The sequence below is a fragment of the Pongo pygmaeus genome, chromosome 11 (genome assembly GCF_028885625.2).
Source record: "Pongo pygmaeus isolate AG05252 chromosome 11, NHGRI_mPonPyg2-v2.0_pri, whole genome shotgun sequence".
NCBI classification, from domain to species: domain Eukaryota; kingdom Metazoa; phylum Chordata; class Mammalia; order Primates; family Hominidae; genus Pongo; species Pongo pygmaeus.
In genome coordinates, this window is record NC_072384.2 from 20,612,250 (window position 1) to 20,634,984 (window position 22,735).

A 22,735-nucleotide genomic window follows, 5' to 3' on the forward strand; every position below is an offset into this window, starting at 1 on the left:
ATTATCTGGGTATTAGAAGATTCATTAGGGTGTGTTCTCTCCAAGAGAATTTCAGGTTCCAACATTTGGCAATGTTGACAATCCAGAGCATTGCGGAAAGCTATCTTGTCAAGTCAGGGGAAGCAGATGTTAGACAATCACACAGTTAACTGATGACATGTAATCACAAGGGAAGTGCTTCAAAGTACAAATACAAGACTGGTAAAGTCCACAAAAAGGTCTTATTTTTTCTGATGTTCCTAGAGTGTTGCAAGATGCCTAATATCTTAAAGGCTAAATAAATGGTATCTACTGAATGAATAAATTAGTAGAAGAAATATGTTAATTTTTCCAAAATGTAGAGAGTTAAGTCTGAAGAAAATATAGAGCTATAAGAATTCTACCAATCTTTAGCAACATACTCAACTAAACTTTTGAAAAAATTCTTAAGCCCATAGAAACAAAAGTAATTCCTTAGAAACTACAACAGATTTATTAAAATCAAGTAATTCCAGATGTACCTGGTTGCCTATGCTGAGAGAATGAGGCTGGATTGATATATCTATGTACCCATTCAGCAAATACTGACTGTCTTTTTGTGCCAATTAAGTGCTGGCTTTTAGTAGACAAGGTGCCTAGTCTCATGGCACTTTTTCCTGTGCAGGTACTAGAGTAGGCAGACACAACAGAAGTAAGCAAACCCAGCCAATGAGATTCTGGGTTGTGGCCGACACCACAAAGTAAATGACAGCACATCACATATCCATGGGCGTATAATCATGGGCTAATGGTGGGTGCACAAGAAGGAAGGCAGATGACTTTAGAAGAACAGTCGGGGGGACTTCTCTGAGGAGGTGACATTATAATTAAGAATCACATTGGCAGAAGGAGTCAACCCTATAAATTCTGAGAACAATCGTTCAACAAGGACTTTTACTTGCCAGTAAGAAATCTCAATTTTATTTCACATGAATCAAGAAGGGGAATGCTATGCTTTCATTCCTTCTTTATAAATAACATTTTGGTGACTGTGTAAAAGATGGTTTTGGGGTGATTGTAGTGTGGAAGCAGGAACTCCAGACAGGAGGCTACTTAACAACTCCAGGTAAGAACTGACAGAGGCTTCTACTCACAAAGGTGGGAGAAGTACATGGATTTAATATACCTTTTGGAAGAAGCAACTGATAGAGTTACTGTGAGCTGTAGATAAGTTGCGCAGGACTTGAAGTTATAGAGAAGGAAGAACAAAGGCTGCTTCCCAGAGTTTTGCATAGGCAAGTGGATGGAGAGTGCTGCTGTTTACTGAGATGGGGAGGAGTGTTACCGAAGAGCAGGTTGCTGAGGGCACCACTAATCAAGAGTTCCATTTTGCTATATTCTGTTTGTTATATCTACTATACTTTAAGTGGAAATATCAAGTAGGCTGCTGCATACATCATCTCTGAGGTCAGGCCATCAGATACAGATGTGGGGTGACCAGCATGTAGATGGGTTTAAGTTTACAAAACTCTGTCAATTCAGCAAAGCATAGAGTGTAGATGGGGAAGTAGTAGAAGAACCGAGATAGCCAATTAGCAAACTGAGACAGCCAATTAGCAAGTGAGATAGGAGGAAAAACGACGTTTTAAAAATATGGACATAGCTTTTTGAATCAAATACTGCTGAGAGCTTGAGTGAATTAAGAAACATTAAATGTCCACTGAATTGGGCTTCTTGGAAATCACTGGCGATCTTGAGAAAAGTAGTTTCTCTAGAACATTCTGTATTAGTCAGAGTTTCCCTAGAGAAACAGAACCAGTAGGATACTTATATATATTAAGAGACTAATCGCAAGGAATTGGCTTATACAATTGTGGATCTGGTTAAACATGCTTGAAGTACATAGGGTGGACCATCAAGAAAGGGAAGCTGGAAACTCTCAGGAAGGATCTGAAACTGCAGTCCACAGGTGAATTTTCATCTCTCTCAGGGAAATTTCTGTTCTGCTCTTGAAGCATTTCAACTGATTGAATTAGGTCCATTCAGATTACCTAGGATAATCTCCTTTACTTAAAGTCAAATGATTGTAGACACCAAGCATATCACAGCAGTAACTACATTAGTGTTTGGTTGGGTAACAGGGGACTATAAATAGGCCAAGTTGACATGTTAAACTGCCCATCAAATGTCTCAATATTGATTGGAATCAGTTGCAGTGTGAAGGGAGGTACGCAGGTGGGGAGAGCAACTAAAGAGAAGTTTTAGAGAAAAGCCATTCTGTGAAGAGGAGAGAGGAGGAAAAGGAGAGGTAGTTGCTAAAGAGGGCCATGGGCTTTTGTTGTTTTGTTTGGTGGTGCTTACAATACGATTTTATGTTTATAGAAACAGTTGAGTCAAACTTGGACACGGTAGCTCACCCCCGTAATCCCAGTACTTTGGGAGGCTGAGCTGGGCGTATCATGAGGTCAGGAGTTCGAGACCAGCCTGGCCAACATGGTGAAACTCCGTCTCTACTAAAGATACGAAAATTAGCCAGACATGGTGGTGCACACCTGTAATCCCAGCTACTTAGGAGGGTGAGGCAGGAGAATCGCTTGAACTCGGGAGGTGGAGTTTGCAGTGAGCTGAGATCATGCCATGCACTCTAGCCTGGGCAACAGAGTGAGGCTCCATCTCAAAAAAAAAAAAAAAAAGAAAGAGAGAGAGAGAGAAGGAAAGAAAGAAAGAAAGAAAGAAAGAAAGAAAGAAAGAAAGAAAGAAAGAAAGAAAGAAAAGAGAAAGAAAGAAACAAACAAAGAAAGAAAGAAACAAAGAAAGAAAAGAAAAGAAAGAAAACCAATCCGGTCAAATAAAAAATATGATAACGCTGAAAGGGAGAATTGGATTGGTTTTAGATACAAACTGAGAAATGTATTCATTTTTTAAATTATTTCCCCCAAATAAAAAAAAGTACCAAAGCATCAAGCACTAGTGATTGAAGATTATAGGGTTCCTGTTTGAGGCACATCATAAAGACATTCTGTGTCCGACAACTCCCCAAGGTTGTTAACTTCCCATTACTGGTGAGGTTGACCTGAAGGCAGTTTATCCCATTGGAGGATGCACTAGACCTGGAGCCTACATGGAGAGAGGTAGACTCTGTTATCACAAAGTCAGGAGTTCTTTCCTTGGCTTAGAACTGGGCTTTAGCAGACCTCTGAACCTTCTCATACTGTAGAAAAGATACATGTTATCATTATTATTTTTCTGGGTAGAGGGTTCCTTATTAGATTCTCAAAGGGGTCCATCACCAGAAGATGCTAAACATGCTGCTCAAAGACATCTTGAAACCCTGCAGCCTGTGATTTAACTCGATGCTGTGACTCTTTCTGTGCAAGTAGACAGTGTGGGTGAACAATTGGCATGAAAAATAAGTACAACTGAACAGACTGAGAAAAAGCAAAAGGATAAGGACATGTTAAAGAGTAATAAGATTCTTAGATCCAAATAGATGGCTGGCATAATAATATTAACAAACTTTTAATTGTAGCATAAAAGCTTCATACTGTATTTTAAAATAACCTCCTAGCAGTGACAAATTGTTATCAAAGAGGAGGTAACAAGAGAAGCTTGATGCCCCAGACATCCCAGGATAGGACACATATACCCTTGTAGGTGTTCTGTGCTTTATCATACAAAGTTTGGAGTAGAAGGCAGTTCCTCCTAGGCCTAATGGTTTGTTGATGCATCTGTTCTAAACCACATTCTTTCTGAAAGTGCTTGTTCAAGATAAATACAGTCATTTTACCAGTAAATTCCCTGTGTGCAGGGCTTTATTTTTAGCAGACACTCTATATCCATAGTTTACTTGGAGAATTTGTAAACATTCAGCTTTTTAGGTCTCCATTTTCAGAAATTATAATCCAGTATGTATGGGATGGGGCGAGGGAAATGCATTTTCTAGGCAACACTCCTGTTGATTCTGATACAGTCATTCAGTTGATCTCACTATGAAAAACAGTACAGACATGTCACTCATTAAGAATTCCTACAGCCCAAAACAGGAATCTACTGAACTAGTTTGGATGAAAGCGTTAGTGATCAAATGTGTTTATGCATTAGGGGTCATTGAATTATAGCATATAAACAGAATATGTCACTGCTTACAGCAGAAAAACTATTTATTATGATGCAATTTCAGGTTTCAGTATAAAGCCTGCAGGAAAGAATTATAGGGATGGGAACCTTCCCTGAATAATTTTAACCTTATTCTAGAGTGATCACTAGTTCTACCCATCTTTATAATCTTTGTGTGCAAGATAGAGCTCTAATTTCAAATTTAATACAAACAATTCACAGATGAATGAATGAAGGAGATCATTTCAAGGAGAAAGCATTTTGTGAATTACATTTAGTTGTTCTGTCTCCTCATCTTCTAGAACAAGTCAAGAAGGTGAATGCTTTTCTCCCATAGCTCTGGGAAAGCAGGGCAGAGAAGACTTTAATAATACCTTATGCCACTTCTGGGGAAGAATTAAACTTAATTTTGTTTAACTGCAAAGGACAAATAGTTGCTTGATTCCCCAAGAGTTATTAATTTTGAATGTTTCATTAAGCCTTAATCACACCATCACAACTAAATTCCTCCAGTCCCAAGTAGAATGTTTTTTCTACTTTGGGGTTGAATTGAACATTTTTAAATATGCATATGAAAGTCTAGAAACAACTTTAAAATAAGATGATTGTCAATCTCAATGTAGATAAACTGATGTTATATAGGCAGTGCCACTCACGCTCAGCAACGGTAAAGGGTACATGTGAGTACTTACTATAGGAACAGCCGTAGACCTCGACTCTCATGCCAATCTTCCCACTGGGATTCCATTCCAGGGGCACAAAGCGAACAAATCGGGCTCTCACTGAGTGCAATAGCTTGTGGTGCACCACGCTGTCAGCATTCATGTTTCCTGCAAAGGTCTGCAGAGAAGAAAGGAGAGGCAGTGAGGTCTGTGTTATCATGGAATTTCAGTGGAAAACCATATTTGTTACTCCACAAACTCGTACTGAGAACATACCTAATTTCTCACGTATCTCAAATGAAATATGACTTGGGTGAAAATCCTGCATCATGTTTGTTTGTTTGTTTGTTTTCAGAAATATTTCACATTATTCTTTAAGAAATCCCTTTTAGGCTGGGTGAAGTGGCTCATGCCTGTAATCCCAGCACTTTGGGAGGCTGAGGCAGGCAGATCATGAGGTCAGGAGTCTGTGACCAGCCTGGCCAGCATGGTGAAACCCTGTCTCTACTAAAAATGCAAAAAAATTAGCTGGGCATGGTGGTGTGCACCTGTAATCCCAGCTACTCGAGAGACTGAGGCAGGATAATCACTTGAACCCAAGAGGCGGAGGTTGCAGTGAGCCAAGATCGTACCACTGCACTCCAGCCTGGGTGGCAGAGGGAGACTCTGTCAAAAAAAAAAAAAAAAAAAAAAAGAAATCCCTCTTAAACATTTTATGAATAAAGCAATTCTAGCAAGTCCTGAGGCATGACACCTAAAAGCTTTACAAAGTTAACAATACAATGAAATTCCCATGTTCCTAATGTCCATAATCACTGAGGAATGGAAGATAACTGACAATCTGCTTTTAGAAGGAAAGGATTTCATTGAAGTAATTGTTACCATTAATTCAGGCCAGTCGCTGTGCTAAGCACTTTCTATTATCATTATCATCATTTTACAGATTTTAAAAAAAAGAAGCCTAGAAAGAGAAAAAGGGAAGGAAAAAAATCTCCAAATCACCCACTTGGCTAGTAATTAGTCTGAAATTTCTACAGCTTTCTCCTCTTCAACAATTTCATTGTTGTTACAGGAGGGAGACAATGCAACTCAGATTTATATCTTGTTCTTTTTCATATTTCCTTGTGAAGTTTAAGCAAAAGAACACACAGCACAAAAGCTATGTGGTCTACTAACATTGTACTTCATAGCCTTTATTTGAATGTGAACAACATGAATGACATGTGAACAACAAGAATGACAACGAACTACTCATCAGAAAAAAAATGGAAATCCAAAATGCTGAAAGTAAAACGCTATCAACCTAGCATTCTATATCCAATGATGGAACTCAGAAAATGATACCCCAAAACATGGCACTTTGAGATACAACTAAAGAAGCAGCCTCAGTTCTCTCTTACCTTCCCCTCCTCACTCCATCTCTCAATACTTTGTTCCAAAGCACAGGTTAAGGCTATTCTCTGGAGTTCTTTTACCTACTTGGAAACTGAACCCACCAAAGAGAAACAATTGTCTTCAATCCCCTTCCTGAAATGTAATTAATTAGGGAAGATTACAACTCATATTACAGAGAGAAAAAAAAACTAAAAATTAAACACCACACCTAGAATCCAGATGATCTTTATCTCTAATCCTATTCAATGCCTAAAAAGAATTATTAAAAATACTCTGAGCGTTGGGGTTATTCATTTTCCCTGAAAATTACTGGGTTTTTTTTTTGCTGCAGATGAAATCCAAAGGCTCACACCTAATATATTTTTTTAATTGGAGTAAATATACGTAGCAAAAAATGTATCATTATAATCAATTTAAAGTAAATAATTCAGGGCATTAAGCATATTCACGTTGTTGTACAACCGTCACCACCATCCTTCCCCAGAACGTTTTCATCATCCCAGTCATACCTCATCTTTAAGATGGGATGTCAGCTAGCATACCGATTTGCTTGCTTCGTTATGAATCATCAACTTTCTTCTTTTCAGCTTCTAATATTCACAGATAAAACCTACTTGCTGGTGTGCAATCAATGTCAACCAATGAAAAGAAGATCCATTGATTTCGCAAATGACCAAAGTGAAAACCAAGTAAGATAATTTTGTCTATTTAATGAAATCCATTTTCAAAGACCTTAACCTTAACCTTGATTATATTTTCATAGCACCTGTGGATTTAGGTTATCTTGCATAATCTTTGACATTTCTACTACACACAAAACACCCGCTAGCTAATAGCTCTGAAATTAGGCAATTGATGTAATTACTATTATGTATCACAAAGTGGCTTATAAAGAAGGAATTGGTTCACTTTCTATTTTGCAGCCCCGTCTGCAGCAAAACTCTCATATAAAAGAATGACTTAGTGGCGAGGAATTTCTTAAGGTTCAAATTCAACATTTCAGCTCCCAGGTTTGTCAAAGCTTTGAACATTTTCTCTTTATCCAGATGGAGAATGGCTTTATTCGACAGAAATGCCCTTCCACATCCCCTGCTCCCAGTACTAGCATCTGGCACAGGTATGAAGCTGTCCTTCGTCCCTGCTCACCTGGAAAGGATGCCTCCCTGTGGAGTTTAGTTCTTCTAAAATGTCCTTGTGTCCATATCACTTTGATATGTATGAGGGAAGGAAGGGAGATGGGTTCTGGTGGTTTCTTACTGTTTTGGGTAGAGTAAAAGTGTGTCATGTTTTTCTACAGCCTAACAGTGGAACCTTCTGTTCAGCACTCTCAATTCCCTACTGATTGTGTGCACCATATCCCACCTCCCCAGGCATGTGAGTCCGTAGGTCTATAGCATTATTTATCTAATCCAAATGTGCAGTAGAAACTTATCCACCTTCAAATGACTGGCTGCCCCTTCTGAGTTTGGCATAATTTGTAGATTGAATATCACACATACACACACACATACACACATCTTAAAACAATGTTTAAAATTTGATCGCACACTCCAGATAAAAAGATTTGTTTCATGACCTGGCAATGCTTTATAGGAGTTAATCCCATGACTAATGTACGGTGTGCTCCAATGAGAAGGAATCTTGGACTCTCATTCTGAGAAGAGGCAGCCTTAGTATTGCAGTCTCACAGTCTCAAAGTCCTACTATCCCAGAGCCACATCATTTGCAGTTTCATAGTCTTAGAGGCTCATGGTCAAGCAGATCCAAGGTCTCACAGTTCTGAGATCTCAAAGTTTTCAATGCATGGTCCCAGGGACTTCCTGGTGCTAGCAGCTTAAGGTCACCTAGAAAGCATTTAACGGTAGAGGCAGATTGAATCTAAACAAAGCTACAATCAGCCCCTCCCCAAGTTCACCAGTGGATCAAAGGCAATCAATCACTTATCAATGCCGGAAGTTACGTGCCGGATGAATAGCAAGAAAAGAGCTTCCTGTTAGATGTATTAAAGCCACCAACCTATCCAAAGCCATCTCAGTTGTTGAATGTAACATGTGAACAAGAAGAATGACAACAAACTACGCATCAGAAAAAAAAAAAATGGAAATCCAAAAATGCTAAAAGTAAAACACTATCAATCTACCATTCTATATCCAATGCTGGAACTCAGGAAATGATACCCCAAAACATGGCACTTTGACATACAACTAAAGAAGTAGCCTCGATTCTCTCTTACCTTCCCCTCCTCACTCCATCTCTCAATACTTTGTCTGTTCCAAAGCACAGGTTAAGGCTATTTTCTGAAGCTTTTTTATCTACTTGGAAACTGAACCCATCAAAGAGAAACACAATTGTCTTCAATCCCCTCCCTGAAATGTAATTAATTAGGGAAGATTACAACTCATATTACAGAGAGAAAAAAACTAAAAATTAAACACCACACCTAGAACCCAGATGATCTTTATCTCTAATCCTATACAATGCCTAAAAAGAATTATTTATTAAAAATAGTCTGAGTATTGGGTACATCCATTTTCCCTGAAAATTGTTTACTGCTCTTCAAAATTACCACATTTCTCCCATCTCCCTTTCCCTTGTGAGGAAGGGTATTGAAGCTCCTGAACCTCATTGAGTTATTGAGTCATCATTCTCCAGCAACTCCCCTGGGCTTATCCATGTTAAATACACTGATAGGCCTTTTCTTTCTAGTATCCTGCCATTGTTAATTTGTTACATTTGTTAATTTTCAGTGAACCTTTAGAAAGAAGAGAGGAAGCTTTCCCCTGACCTCTACACCCTGACCCCCAAAATAATTTTCAAATATTCAGGAAATAAACAGTTCCATGAACAAAATAAATAATTTATTAGCTATAAAGCTGCTAAGAAATGCTAATACAAAAGTAGAAAAAATTGATGCCAGGTGAAATTGATGGTATATAAGAAGGAATGATGAGCTCTCAATCCCACTAGTGAAAATATATCAAAAGGAAAGGAAATCAGTATATTGAAAAGATACCTGCACCCCCATGTTTATCTCAGCACTACTCACAACAGCAAAGATATAGAAACAACACATGTCCATCAACAGATGAATAGTTAGAAGAAATGTAGTATATGTATTATTCAGCCATAAAAAAGAATGAAATCCTGTCATTTGCAACAACATGGATGGAACTGGAGGTTATTATATTAAGTAAAATAAGCCAGCTACAGAAAGACAAACTTCACATGTTTGCAGTCATATGTCAGAGCTAAAAGTAAGTTGATCTCATGGAGGTATAGTAGAACGACAGTTATCAGAAGCCAGGAAGGGTATATGTGAGGATGGGATGAAAAAAGGTTGGTTAATGGGTACAAACATGTAGTTAGATAGAATAAATATGTTCTAATGTTTAATAGCACAGAACAGTGACTATAGTTAACAACAACAATGTGTTATATATTTTAAAATAGCTAGAAAAGGTGATTTGAATGATTCCCAATACAAATAAATGATAAATGCTTGAGCTGATGGATATCCCAAATACCCTGACTTGACCTTTGCACATTCTGTGTATGTATCAAAATATCACATGCACACCATAACTATGTACAAGTATTACACATCAATTTAAACATCAAATGAAAAATGCATGGTTAAATATAAAAGACCATTTTTCTTTCTTTTTTCTTTTTTAATTTTTTTATTTTTATTTATTTATTATTATTATACTTTAGGTTTTAGGGTACATGTGCGCAATGTGCAGGTTAGTTACATATGTATACATGTGCCATGGTGGTGCACTGCACCCACTAACTCGTCATCTAGCATTAGGTATATCTCCCAATGCTATGCCTCCCCCCTCCCCCCACCCCACAACAGTCCCCAGAGTGTGATGTTCCCCTTCCTGTGTCCATGTGTTCTCATTGTTCAATTCCCACCTATGAGTGAGAATATGCGGTGTTTGGTTTTTTGTTCTTGCGATAGTTTACTGAGAATGATGATTTCCAATTTCATCCATGTCCCTACAAAGGACATGAACTCATCATTTTTTATGGCTGCATAGTATTCCATGGTGTATATGTGCCACATTTTCTTAATCCAGTCTATCATTGTTGGACATTTGGGTTGGTTCCAAGTCTTTGCTATTGTGACTATGGGATCTAATTAAACTAAAGAGCTTCTGCACAACAAAAGAAACTACCATCAGAGTGAACAGGCAACCTACAAAATGGGAGAAAATTTTTGCAACCTACTCATCTGACAAAGGGCTAATATCCAGAATCTACAATGAACTCAAACAAATTTACAAGAAAAAAACAAACAACCCCATCAAAAAGTGGGCAAAGGACGTGAGCAGACACTTCTCAAAAGAAGACATTTATGCAGCCAAAAAACACATGAAAAAATGCTCACCATCACTGGCCATCAGAGAAATGCAAATCAAAACCACAATGAGATACCATCTCACACCAGTTAGAATGGCAATCATTAAAAAGTCAGGAAACAACAAGTGCTGGAGAGGATGTGGAGAAATAGGAACACTTTTACATTGTTGGTGGGACTGTAAACTAGTTCAACCCTTGTGGAAGTCAGTGTGGCGATTCCTCAGGGATCTAGAACTAGAAATACCATTTGACCCAGCCATCCCATTACTGGGTATATACCCAAAGGACTATAAATCATGCTGCTATAAAGACACATGCACACGTATGTTTATTGCGGCATTATTCACAATATTTTTCTTTCTTAAACATTTTAAAAGTCAGTTCATAGTTTTTTAAAAAATAATATCTTGTAATGTTTGCAAGGCATGTAGAAGGAAAATATATGTGAACAAAACCAAAAAGGATGGAAAGTACAGAAAATGGAATTATGCAAGTGGGCAAAAAATCAGAAAGGATATGAAAGATTCAAATAACATTATCAGTAAAATGGACCTAATTTACATTCATAGAATACTCCATTCAACAACTGCAGATTATACATTATTTTAAAGTTCACACAGCACATTCACTGAGACCATATCCTGCACAATAAAATAGGTCTTAGTTAAAACTGTACAGTTTGTTTTTTAACCACAATTAAATTAAATTAGGAAACAATAATAAATTATCTAGAAAAACCTCAGATATTTGGAAGTTAATCAACACAGTTCTAAGTAACCTGCAGGTCAAAGAAGAAATCAAAATGGAAATTAGAAATTAGTTTGAATTGCATGATGATAAAACCACTGTATCAAAGCTTGTGAGACACAGTTAAAGCAGACCTTAGAGAAAAACTTGTGGCTTCAGTGCTTTGTACATAAGAAGAATAACATAAAATTAAAAATCTAATTTTCCACTTCTAGAGGCTAGCAAGACAGGAAATTTAATTCAGAATATTAGTAGATTGGAATATTACTCAACAATAAAAAGTAACAAAGTGCTGATCCCTGCAACAACACATTAGTTGAGCAAAATAAGCCAACCATAAAGAGTGCAAACAGCACGATTCCATTCATATAAAATTCTAAACTAGGCAGACCTAAGCTCTGAGGATGGAAACCAGATCAGTACTTCTCTTGACAGTGTAAGGCCATGAATGACTACAAAGAATATTCATCAATTCATTTGATCATAGCATTCTTGTGAAGTAGGTAGGCTGTTTTATCTTCATTTTAAAGGTGAGAAAACTTAGTTTTGGAGAGGTTAAGTGATCCGAGGTCATAAGTAAAAAAAATTGTCAGAAGTTGAGACTAGATTATAGAGATTTTGATGAGAGCCTAGTGACCCTTTTACTTCACTCCCATAGTCACCTCCATATGTAAGTGGAGTCTGGTTTCTGCAACCAAATAATTGCAGTGGCTGCATCATAGCTACCGTTTTCAAGGGCCTCCTCCATGCCAGGCACTTGCTAGGCTCTTTACGTGTATTAGTTCACTTTGTCTCACTTATCATCAGCTCACTTCCTCACTAAAAGAGACACCCTGTTCCCGCCCCTCCACATGTATTTAATCCTTCTGAATTTGCAGCACATCTTACAAACATGTGGCTCATTAATGTAGTCGCTCTGCCTCGCGAGGAAAACCCTGGGACTCAGAGAGATTAATGGCAAGAACACACCGCAAAATCAGGGCAGGTCCTTTCCATTTACAATTCTGAGTGATATTATATGCACTACTTCTCAGAAATTTGTTTTTTCTCTTTTCCCCAACTGCCCCCACCTGCCACCTCCACATCCTTAAGTACTAATGCACTGAATTTATCCACAGGCCTTTTACAGTTATAATGAGATAAATGTTATTATATTTGTTACTCTCAAATATCATTCATATGATTCTTAACAAAACCGTTCACTGATCTTATCCCTACACGGAAGCACAGTTTAGGAGTTTGTCCTTCCTTCCCTGGAGTTAAAGAACTTGAGGCTCGGAGAAGTTAAGTTTCTTGTAATGGTCACAGAGAGAACGAAATTTGCTCTTCAAAGAGAATCTCAATCTCCCATCTTCTTCCAAGAACTCTCTACCACATTTGGCCTGATATTAGAAAAGAAAATAAGCACATAGAAAGGAGATCACAGGGAGAGCTTACTCCAGATTGACGCACAGAAGAATATGCAAGAAGTGAAAGAAAAGAGTATCAGTCAGCGTTCAGCCACTGCACTTTTGCCACTTAGTCATTCCTAAGTGTTCAACGCTGTTTGGTTGATAAATGGAACAACCTGTGGTCACACAAAGGTGCTGATGCTCTTCCTTGACTTTGTTAGGCAGGTCACGGTGTGGGCAGACACTGTGAGGCTAAGGCAAGATTGGTGCTGGGACTGATCAGTGGAGAGTGGACGGGTCTGAGCTGGCTGCCAGCAGAACCACTCATTTGGATTCTGTGAATTCACTGTAGCCAGCCGACCTACACTGTTGACTGACTGGCAGTGAGATTACAAGTATCCAGGTGCCACCAGGCAGATGTTACTAATTTGCCTAACTACAGTCTGTGCAAGAAATGACAGGTACAACAACCAAATTCTGCATCAGTGACCTTGACAGGGGATGTCGAGAATTTTCAGGGAGACTCTGTTGCAAGTCCGGTGCTCTGCCAAACACACCACTTTGCCTAAGGGTCCATGTGAAGAGAAGCAGTGGGAGAGAAAAGAGATGAGCTTTGGGTGCTAATCCTAACATCCCTGCGGATATGGTTTGGCTGTGTCCCCACCAAAATCTCATCTTGAAATGTTGCTCCCATAACCCCCACATGTCATGAGAGGGACCCAGTGGGAGGTGATTGAATCATGGGGGTGGGTTTTTCCCCATGCTGTTCTCATGATAGTGAATAAGTCTCACGAGACCTGATAGTTTTAGAAAGGGCAGCTCCCCTGCACATGCTTTCTTACCTGCTGCCATGTAAGACGTGCGTTTGGTCCTTCTTAGCCTTCTGCCGTAATTGTGAGGCCTCCCTAGCCATGTGGAACTGTGAGTCAATTAAACCTCCTTCTTTTATAAATTACCCAGTCTTGGGTATGTCTTTATTAGCAGCATGAGACTGGACTAATGTGATTTGCCCTGTCATCCTCAGCAAGGCACCCGGACTATAATTCCTCTTTGAATCTGGATTGTATCTCGTTTTAAACTGCATTGTCTAGAACAGTGCATGGAGCACAGTATTTCTTAAAGGTATATTGAAATGGATTCCAGTAACCCAAGCCAAATATGTGTACTTTTTTCAAAATCAGTCAATTTACAAGCAACATCTTAATGCTGCGCATACTGTTATTAAAGACTTGCTGAATAACTGGGTGAATGAATGAACAAAGAAACATAAAAAAAAACTTCTCTTAATCTGTTTACTCATCAAGAAAATACAGAAAATGAAGTCTCCAGGGAAGATGTGAATCTTACATCTAATACATACGCAGATGACACTTCATTTTGTAGGTTCTTACTAATACATGCAATACTCTTCAAGAGAAAGAAAGACAGAGAGAAAAAAAAAGAAAGGCAGGTTCCAATAGGAAATACTTGTAAAAATATCTTTGTATGACAGTGTATGCTGAAGTAACGACCTGCTAATACCTCGAGCCACATGCAAGGAATGTGTCAATGACACTTACATTTTCTGAATGACTTTCAAACGGATGTCCTCCCAGAAGAGTACAAACTAAAGTTAAGGAGGAACTAGCAGCACACAGGTAATTAGAAATGATTGGTTTTCTTTTCTAATTTAAGAAGATACATTTAATAAGGCAAAGGGTAATTAACATGCAAACCACAGACTTAAAGCTAAAATTGACAAACCCATTCAGGCTTCAAAGTTCCAAACTGCTATTCAGAGCAGTGCAAAAATGGATTTCAGACAGGCGTTTATAGAAAGGAAAATGAGGGAAATAGGTTTTAGGCACTGGCCACTACTGATAGCTAAGAGGAACTCTGAAATGATAGATTTGAGGAGACAAAAATGAGAGTTAAACGATTGAACTCTCCTTTTCCCCCACTCTTCCTTATTTGGAGCACAGGGTCTATTATATCATAAGTGCATATGTGTGTATCTACTTGTCGTATAATAGCAACAGTTATTTGATTAGCTTAAAAGACCACTCAGAATTTGATTGCTGTCTAAGAATCCTGTTGCATCTTAACAGTTGGCAAGAGAGGAATGACTGATTGGCACCACTTGCCACCCGCTTGCTTTGCCTGGTTATGACCTCCAGATTAGAGAAACAACACAAGGATTTCAGCCAACACTAGAAAAAAACTGACATTCCAGTCTGATCTCACCAGTTGTGTGGGTATAGGCTCTCAGAGCTGTGCTAGTGACAATCACGTGCTCACGTTCTCTCCCTTCTCTCAGGAGTCACTACCGACTCTGTGCTCTTACTCTGTTGGAGTTGTGTACCTGGGACACTGAAGATGTATTTGTTTATGCCTCTGTCTCTGTCAGTAAAAATTCCCTCCAGTGGGTATTAGTGCTTCTTCATCCCCAGCCCAGCCTTGGCACATCTTCTGTGACACATGTGCTCCTGTGCCACCAGTGGTCAACTTGATGTTTTCCTCCTAGTCTCCTTGTCCTGACCTTCACTGTCATTCATTCTCCTGAAACTTGACATGGCCACTTCAGAAAATGAAATCTGAAGGGATCCTAACATGGACCACTTTGTTATTCATTTACCCCTATGAAAGTTATTTCTGATGCAAATCTTATCAAATATAGAGTCTCCTAACACACTCCTCTAACCCCGTCCTAAACCATCAGTTATATCCCTTTTTATTCTTAGTGAGGGGATATAATAGAACTTGTCAGCAGAAGTTACTCAGTAAAGCTGTGAAGGTCGCAGGGGGTAATGTCTTCCATTAAGTGACTCTCCCACTGGAGACTCCAGTGTTGTCAGAGTGACCAGCACCTGGCCCCAGGCAGAAAAGCCCAGCTTCCCGTAGGGGCAGTGCCCCATGACCATGGAGCTACTGCATCGCTACCCTCACTGCCCCATAAAAGTTATTACTTCTATATTCCATTTTCTCATCCTTCTTCTACTTTGATGAACAAGTGTCCTTGCCTGTGAATTACTTCCATTAAATCTCTTCCATCAATAACGTAAGTACAAATAGAATTTATTGAAAGTCAAGAGTTACAAGCACCAAGAATGGGCATTGATAAAGTTATTTTAAGGTACATGTGGAAGAACCTAAATTACCATTGGGCCTCTGCCTATTTATGGCTTTAACAACCAAACACTAATTTAGAATGAAATTTCTGAATAAAGTTCTCAAAATTCTTTCTAGAACAGTATGAACTTTTGTGTGTAAGTAGTCTATCAGCATCCCTATGATAATGATAAGTGTCTGAGCCACTTAGTACTAGAAGATAAAATATGACAACTGATATTATGTACATCAACCCAGAAACAAATAGAAACATACCTTTGTTGCCCACTGGCTTGTATGATTCAGAAGAGAAATTCTTCTTGAAGGCAATATGCATGTAAAGATAAATGTTTGTTAAGTAATTGAGGGCATGTACATGACACCAGACTCCTCTGTTGCTACTGCTGTGTTTGTTCTGAAATTCTGGATTTTGTGTGACTTCTGCTGTGTTAAGTATAAGAGACAATTGGCCGGGCATGATGGCTCACTCCTGTAATCCCAGCAATTTGGCAGGACGAGACAGGTGGATCATATGAAGTCAGGAGTGTGAGACAGCCTGGCCAACATAGTGAAACCCCATTTCTACTAAAAATACAAAAACTAGCTGGGCGTGGTGGCATGTGTCTGTAATCTCAGCTACTCGGGAGGCTGAGGCAGGAGAATCGCTTGAACCCGGGAGGCGGAGGTTGCAGTGAGCCAAGATCGTGCAACTGCACTCCAGCCTGGGCAATAGAGCGAGACTCGGTCTCAAAAAAAAAGTAATTTAAAAAAAAGTGTAGAGGGTAATGAAGTGACTGTTGACAACAGTGTCATATATTTATGTTTCTGTCTCTGCACTGAGAGATAACACCAACATGTATGGCAGCTCCACCATATGGCACATGCCTGGAAAAGACTGAAATACCCTCTTAGCAAAATTGCACTTTTCATACTCCACTAAAGAAAAAAAACAAAACAAAGAAAAAAAACAATGCCTTTGCCCTTTCAAAAATTAAATAGAAATCTTTTTCAACTTTCTTGCCAATGAGGTAGGGAACCAGAGCATGGGAGTTGGCAGGGCTGCCTGACCTTCTATTAGAGCACCTGGAGTTAAGGAGTGACATTGCAGCAAGGGCCAGGCCCAGAGCTAGGGAGAGGCTAACTCAGGTATACAGGGTGAAGCCTTGGGGCAAAGAGAAAAATAGAAACAAAGATGAAAAGGCTGCCAGTCTTCATAATGCCTTTATGTTCTTATGTGCATGGCAGTGGCTTTAGTAAGTGATCTTGACAAATTTTTTTCGTCTTCCCAGCATGATTTCTCTTTGTCTCTGTCTTGCATTATTTTCCTTCCTACACTTATCACCACCTGACAAACTAAATATATGCATATATATTCATTTACTTGTCTATCTCCCTGCCATGACACTCTAAGCTTCATGAGAGCAGAGTCTTCTCCTAAAATCTCAAGCGGAAGAGGTGGCCCATAAATCCTTGTTGAATGAAGAAATAATATGTAGCATTAGTTTCCCTGTTTTTTTTTTTTTTTTCATTATAAGCCCTGTTATGTTTTCATGGTGCGTCTTGAGGGAATAGTGCTCCTCGGGAATCTGAATATAATGTCTTAATGGGACATCTTCCTGGTCATGGCTTTGGATGGAAAACAAAGGATAGGAGTTTTGAGGAATGTTCTCAATGAAATGTCATTAGTTTACGAGGAAACTGGTATGACATTATAGTTTAGAGCTCCTTCTACTGCCACAGTGGATTTAGGAATCTTAAGTGTCAGGCTAGAGTGCTTCAGAGAGGCAAATAATAAAGTGTCAGTGTTCAAGGTTCACCAAGCCCTATGTTACCCAGACTATCCAAAATTATTTGAGGTGGAAGTATCAAAGGGAGTGAATGGGCAGCATATGAAGTCTGTGTTTCATCCTTGATGCCATTCCATACCTTGGAAAGTCAGCTTGTTAACCCCACAAACTACTCACAGACTGTGGGCTCTAGTTTCTGCCATCCTTTACATTTAATCGACTAGAGAATAAGGTAAGGCTGGTGCTGGTTTCATGAGAAATAAATGATGACTAAATAAATCTAGGATGCTCGCTCATCCTTATTTCCTCCCCAGAGCTTTCCGGGCTCACTTCCAGGGATGAACGTCTACACCAGCAGAAAAGCCCCAACTTGCCTGTCCTATAGTCAATTTTCTCCAAAGATAATTTCACCTACCTGAATGGGAATCTTTGAGGAGACAGCAGATTCTTGCGGGAAAGAGGAATATGAAGGCAGACATCATGTGTCTTTTTTAATCATTCATTTTATTGAGATTTGGATCTTAAACTAGCACTCTACAGAGAAGATGTAAGCTCACTGACAGCCTTTAGCAAAACCACATAATAACCCACATTTGTCATGCTCTCCTCCTCTCTTCTTCACTCCTCTGTTCCCTTTCTTTTCTTAGGTGACTTTCAACTTTTTCTGTTGAATTGTAAGTAGCCCAAGCAATGAATTTTTCCCTTCCTAGGGAAAATGAGCAGTTGAGGAGGCAAATTTTAAAAGGAACACATGAAGAATAATGGAAGAAAGAAGAAAGAGAGAAAGGAGGAAAAATTTTTACAAGCTAAAGGAATAAATTTCTCTTGCCAATTTGTCTGGTAAATTGAGACAGAATTACTGGATATTTATTGTAAACTCTGAGATCTGGCCTTGAGTAAATACAAACCCAAGGAAATACCTGGTATACAGCCCACCTCCCTCCATCATCACCATCATCTTCATCATGTCCTTCCTGGATCACTGCAATAGCCTTCAGACAGTTGTTTGGCCTCCAGTGTTACTCCCATCTAATCAATCTGACAAGCGCGTTCATTACCTTTAAGATAAAGTAGGGCCAGGTGCAGTGGCTCATGCCTGTAATCCCAGCATTTTGGGAGGCCAAGGCAGATGGCTCACCTGAGGTCGGGAGTTCAAGACCAGCCTGACCAACATGGAGAAACCCCATCTTTATTAAAAATACAAAACTAGCCAGGTGTGGTGGCACAAGCCTGTAATCCCAGCTACTCGGGAGGCTGAGGCAGGAGAATCGCTTGAACCTGGGAGGCGGAGGTTGTAGTGAGCCAAGATCGGGCCATTGCACTCCAGTCTGGGCAAAAAGAGCAAAACTCCATCTCAAAAAAAACAAACAAAAAAAAAGATAATGTAAAAATTTCTTAACATTCCCTATAAAGCCCTCTGCTTTTCAAATTATCTCCTGCTTCTTCTCTCCTTTCCATGTTCTCCTTCTGTTATATCAAACTGCGAGATGTTCCCCCAAACACAACAGGGAACTAATTCCTTAAAGCATCTTCTCAGCTCTGTTTTTCCCCAACCTCTGTGTTTAAGCTGGTGGCACTCTCCTTGTTCATCCTAATGGTATTTGCTTTCATGGAAGGAAATCAGCCAAGGAGCTGGAATATCTGTATTTAGGTTGGTCTCCTCTTCTAGGCAGCAAGTACTTTGAGGGCCACTGCCCTGATTCATTTTGCATCCCTGGCACCTGCACAAACTATAGTATACAGAAGGTGCAGAGTATATGGTTGTTCCCAGGAACTCAACAGAATTTTGTGTAAATCACAGTGCAAAGAAAGGAGAGGACATCATTAAAGGAAATTTCTGCTTGTCTATTATGAAGCACAAAAAATGTAAACATTTTGTCTAACTCAGGTATTGGTTATCATGAAATTATTTCCCTTGAGCTAAGGATAAATGTGAAGTCTGATGGCAATGTTTTGCTGGTGGCTCTACAAAGATGCGATTTTTCATTCTTCATTTCACTTGCTATCCCTAGATCCCCCTTCAGAAGTGTCACTGGATCGCTGACGGCATGTGCAAGATGAAACCACTGGGCTTTGAAGGAAGGTCCCCTTGAAAGTCACCTCCAACCATTATTTCATGTATCACCTTAGGCCATTCATATCATCTTTCAGAATCTTAGTCTATTCATCTATTAAATGGAGATAACAATACCATGGGAAAAGAATCATATATATTAAACACTTATACATTTACTTGTATTTTAGAGTAACATAACATCATTGTAGTGACCTCCAAAGATGACTTTGCAGAAGATGATGTAGACTGAATGCTCCTGCAAATTCATACATTGAAATCCTAATGCCACTGTCACATTATTAGGAGGTGGGGATTTTGAGAGGTAATTAGTTCATGAGAATGAATGCTCTGTGATGGAATTAGTGTCTTTGTAAGAACCGAAAAAGAACTAGCCCTCCCTATCTTGGCTTTCCCTCATATGAGGAGGCAATGAGAAAACAGCCACCTGCGCACCAGGAAAAGTGCTTTTACCAGACACTGGATCTTCCAGCACGTTAATCTTGGACTTCCCAGCCTCCAGAACTGTGGGAAATAAATTTCTGTTGTTCAAGTCTGTTATACATTTGTTATAGCTGCTAGAACTTTCTAAGACAGAAAGGCTCCAGAATTGTCAACCTGCACCAAGTAATCACACAATCTAAATAGAAAAAAAACTTGCTCACTATGCAAATTCAGTGTCAAAGAAATTCTCTGGCCTCTCCTATCCACAAGAGTGTCACCTAATTTTTTTCTTCCACACAAAAATGCCTGAAAGCTTTCATCATTGCAATATAGTGATGTCCTAAGACACGAGACTGAGACTCAAGAAGATGCAGTGATGCTCCACATTAACTCCTGGTCAGTAGCCCAAGCAGGGCTCATTATTCTCTGCATTTGACTCTAAGACTGGCCTTTTTCTGCACAGATTGTTATAGTTCAAGACAAAAAGTCCTGGAGCAAAATACTGGGGGACCTGTATTCTAACACCAAATGTTTATTAAACAGTTGTTATCATTATCATTATTGCTATTATTATTGTATTTATTGACAGGTTAGCAGAGGTATTGAATTCATATATAGAAAGATCTATCTCAAGCCCCAGTTCACATTACCAGTGAATTTACTCAACTAAGAAATTCAGTGAATTTTTTTTTTATTTTCATGGCTTTCTGGAGCATCTAGATCCGACTATTCATTAGAAAAACTATAAAATTGAAAAGAAGACTCTGACACTGTATTTAAAGTACCAAGCTATTTTTGAATTGATAAATTGTTTACAAAGGAGAAAAGGGGGGGAAATAATGCTTGTTGTAGCCTGCATTTCACTTCAGTTCTTTACAACGTATTTATTAAAGCATTTCATATCCAGAAAAAAGGGACCCCCTAGAACTGTGAATTGATTAGCCTTCTCCAATAGTTTGCAACAGTGCTTCCACTGCTGATATTAATCATGCTTCCAGCAGCTCCTCTGCACCAATACCAGGGAGGTCTGTATGCTCCATATCGAATGCAGGGAATTAACGCTGGATAAATGTGTTTGTACCTTGCTGTGTTAAGGAACACTCAGGACCTGTTCATGCTTTGCTTCACTCCCAAGTTTAAATAGTGATTTTCAGACTATGCAGCTTGGTAATTCTATACTTGGTCTGATTTCACTGTTGACAATGTTTGAATCAAGCCAGACAGGCGTATGGAGTTCCTTAGCTTGACTTGCAAGCTTTTATAAGTTGGCCCTGTTCTGCTTTGAGTCTTATTTCTCACAATCCCTGAATGTACTATAAACTCCAAAAAATTAGACTGCTGAATGTCATTGGCCAGACACATTACATGCAGTCTTGTTTTAGGGTCTTGGTGCTATTCCTGCATGGTACTATAGCAAGGTGTTGATGATGGCCTCTGGGGCACATTGCCTAAGTTCAGTCATTGCTCTCCCACTTACTGGATGTGAGAATTCAGGCACACACTTAGCTTTTCTGTTCTAGCATTTGCCCAACTTTAAAATGGGGACCAGAGTGCATTTCTCAAGAGGATGGTGAGTGTATATTTGTATGTGCGTGCACATGTGTGTGTAGAAATATAAATATATGTGTGCATATTAGTTAACATGTATGCTAATAATTTATGCCAGAATTATTCTAAGTAATATGCCATATACATGGACATAGTGTTTAGATATTGCTTAGAACAGTTCTAGCATGAAGCATGAAGTTTTGGCACAGTATGTGACCTATATAAGTGTTAACTACTATTATTGCTAGTTCCACACGTTTAGTTAAATTGTAGTTATTCTTCAGGCTCATGTCAAATACTGACTCCTTTATTAAATAATCCTAATTTTCTAAGCAGGAGAGCAGAGAGAATATTTATTGGATGTAGAAAATGATCCAGCTGCATGTTTTCACATCAGTCTTTTGTCACATCCTATGCTGTTTCTGGGCATTTTGGAAATGAGGAAACTGAGAACTACAAGTCCAGTAAGTTGCCCACAGTGGACTCGGGATGTGAGCCCAGGTCTGTCCCCCTGTGCAAACTAACTTTCTCTCTGCTCAACACTGTTGCTTCTTGGGAGGCACGCTCTCTGTTTCCTCTGAACTGCCATGGCACATTATTTCTCCATCTCTCATGGTACTTAATTCTTTCTATTTTGTATTATAACTATGTGTGTACGTATTTGACCTTCATTATAAAAGAATGTGTATTTTTAGAGCAGAAATCTCATATATTTATATATACATTCCCTTCCCCAATTCTACCTTTGTTTGTTCCTTTGCCTTATCAATGGGCATGTTTGCTTCCTCTATAAGATTCTGTGTTTCTTGGGTAAATTTAATTGTTGGAAGACTATTTTACCCCAGCATTTGTCACAGGATAAGATCAAGAGCATTTTATTATGTATTTTACTGAGTTATAAATATATATAGTATGTAAAAGACTGCCACTACATGAAGCTCTGATACTTTAGTGGGATATTGAGCCTGAATTGGAGCTTCACAAGATTCCTTTGTTGGGCAGCAGAATGTATGTGTCTCGGCAGAGGCAAAGCAGTGAGAAGGAAGGGTGAAGGAAAAGCAGATGGGCTGCAATATTGTCTCCACCACAATGAGACTTGGGCAAGCTACTCTACCTCTAAGCCTTAGTTTCTTCCTCTGTGAAATGGGAATGACAACACTGGGTTTATCAGAGAGCTGTTAA

At 39.0% G+C, this 22,735-nt stretch overlaps 1 protein-coding gene across 1 annotated transcript in view; it reads right to left on the minus strand.

Annotated features, from left to right (window-relative positions):
- The window catches only part of CNTNAP5 (contactin associated protein family member 5), an 874,937-nt gene that overhangs the window by 494,666 nt on the left and 357,536 nt on the right, over nucleotides 1-22,735 (minus strand). Inside the window, exon 4 of the mRNA XM_054478744.1 lies at nucleotides 4,767-4,914. Coding sequence (XP_054334719.1) covers nucleotides 4,767-4,914 — 148 coding nt within the window. The remainder of the gene's footprint in view (nucleotides 1-4,766; nucleotides 4,915-22,735) is intronic.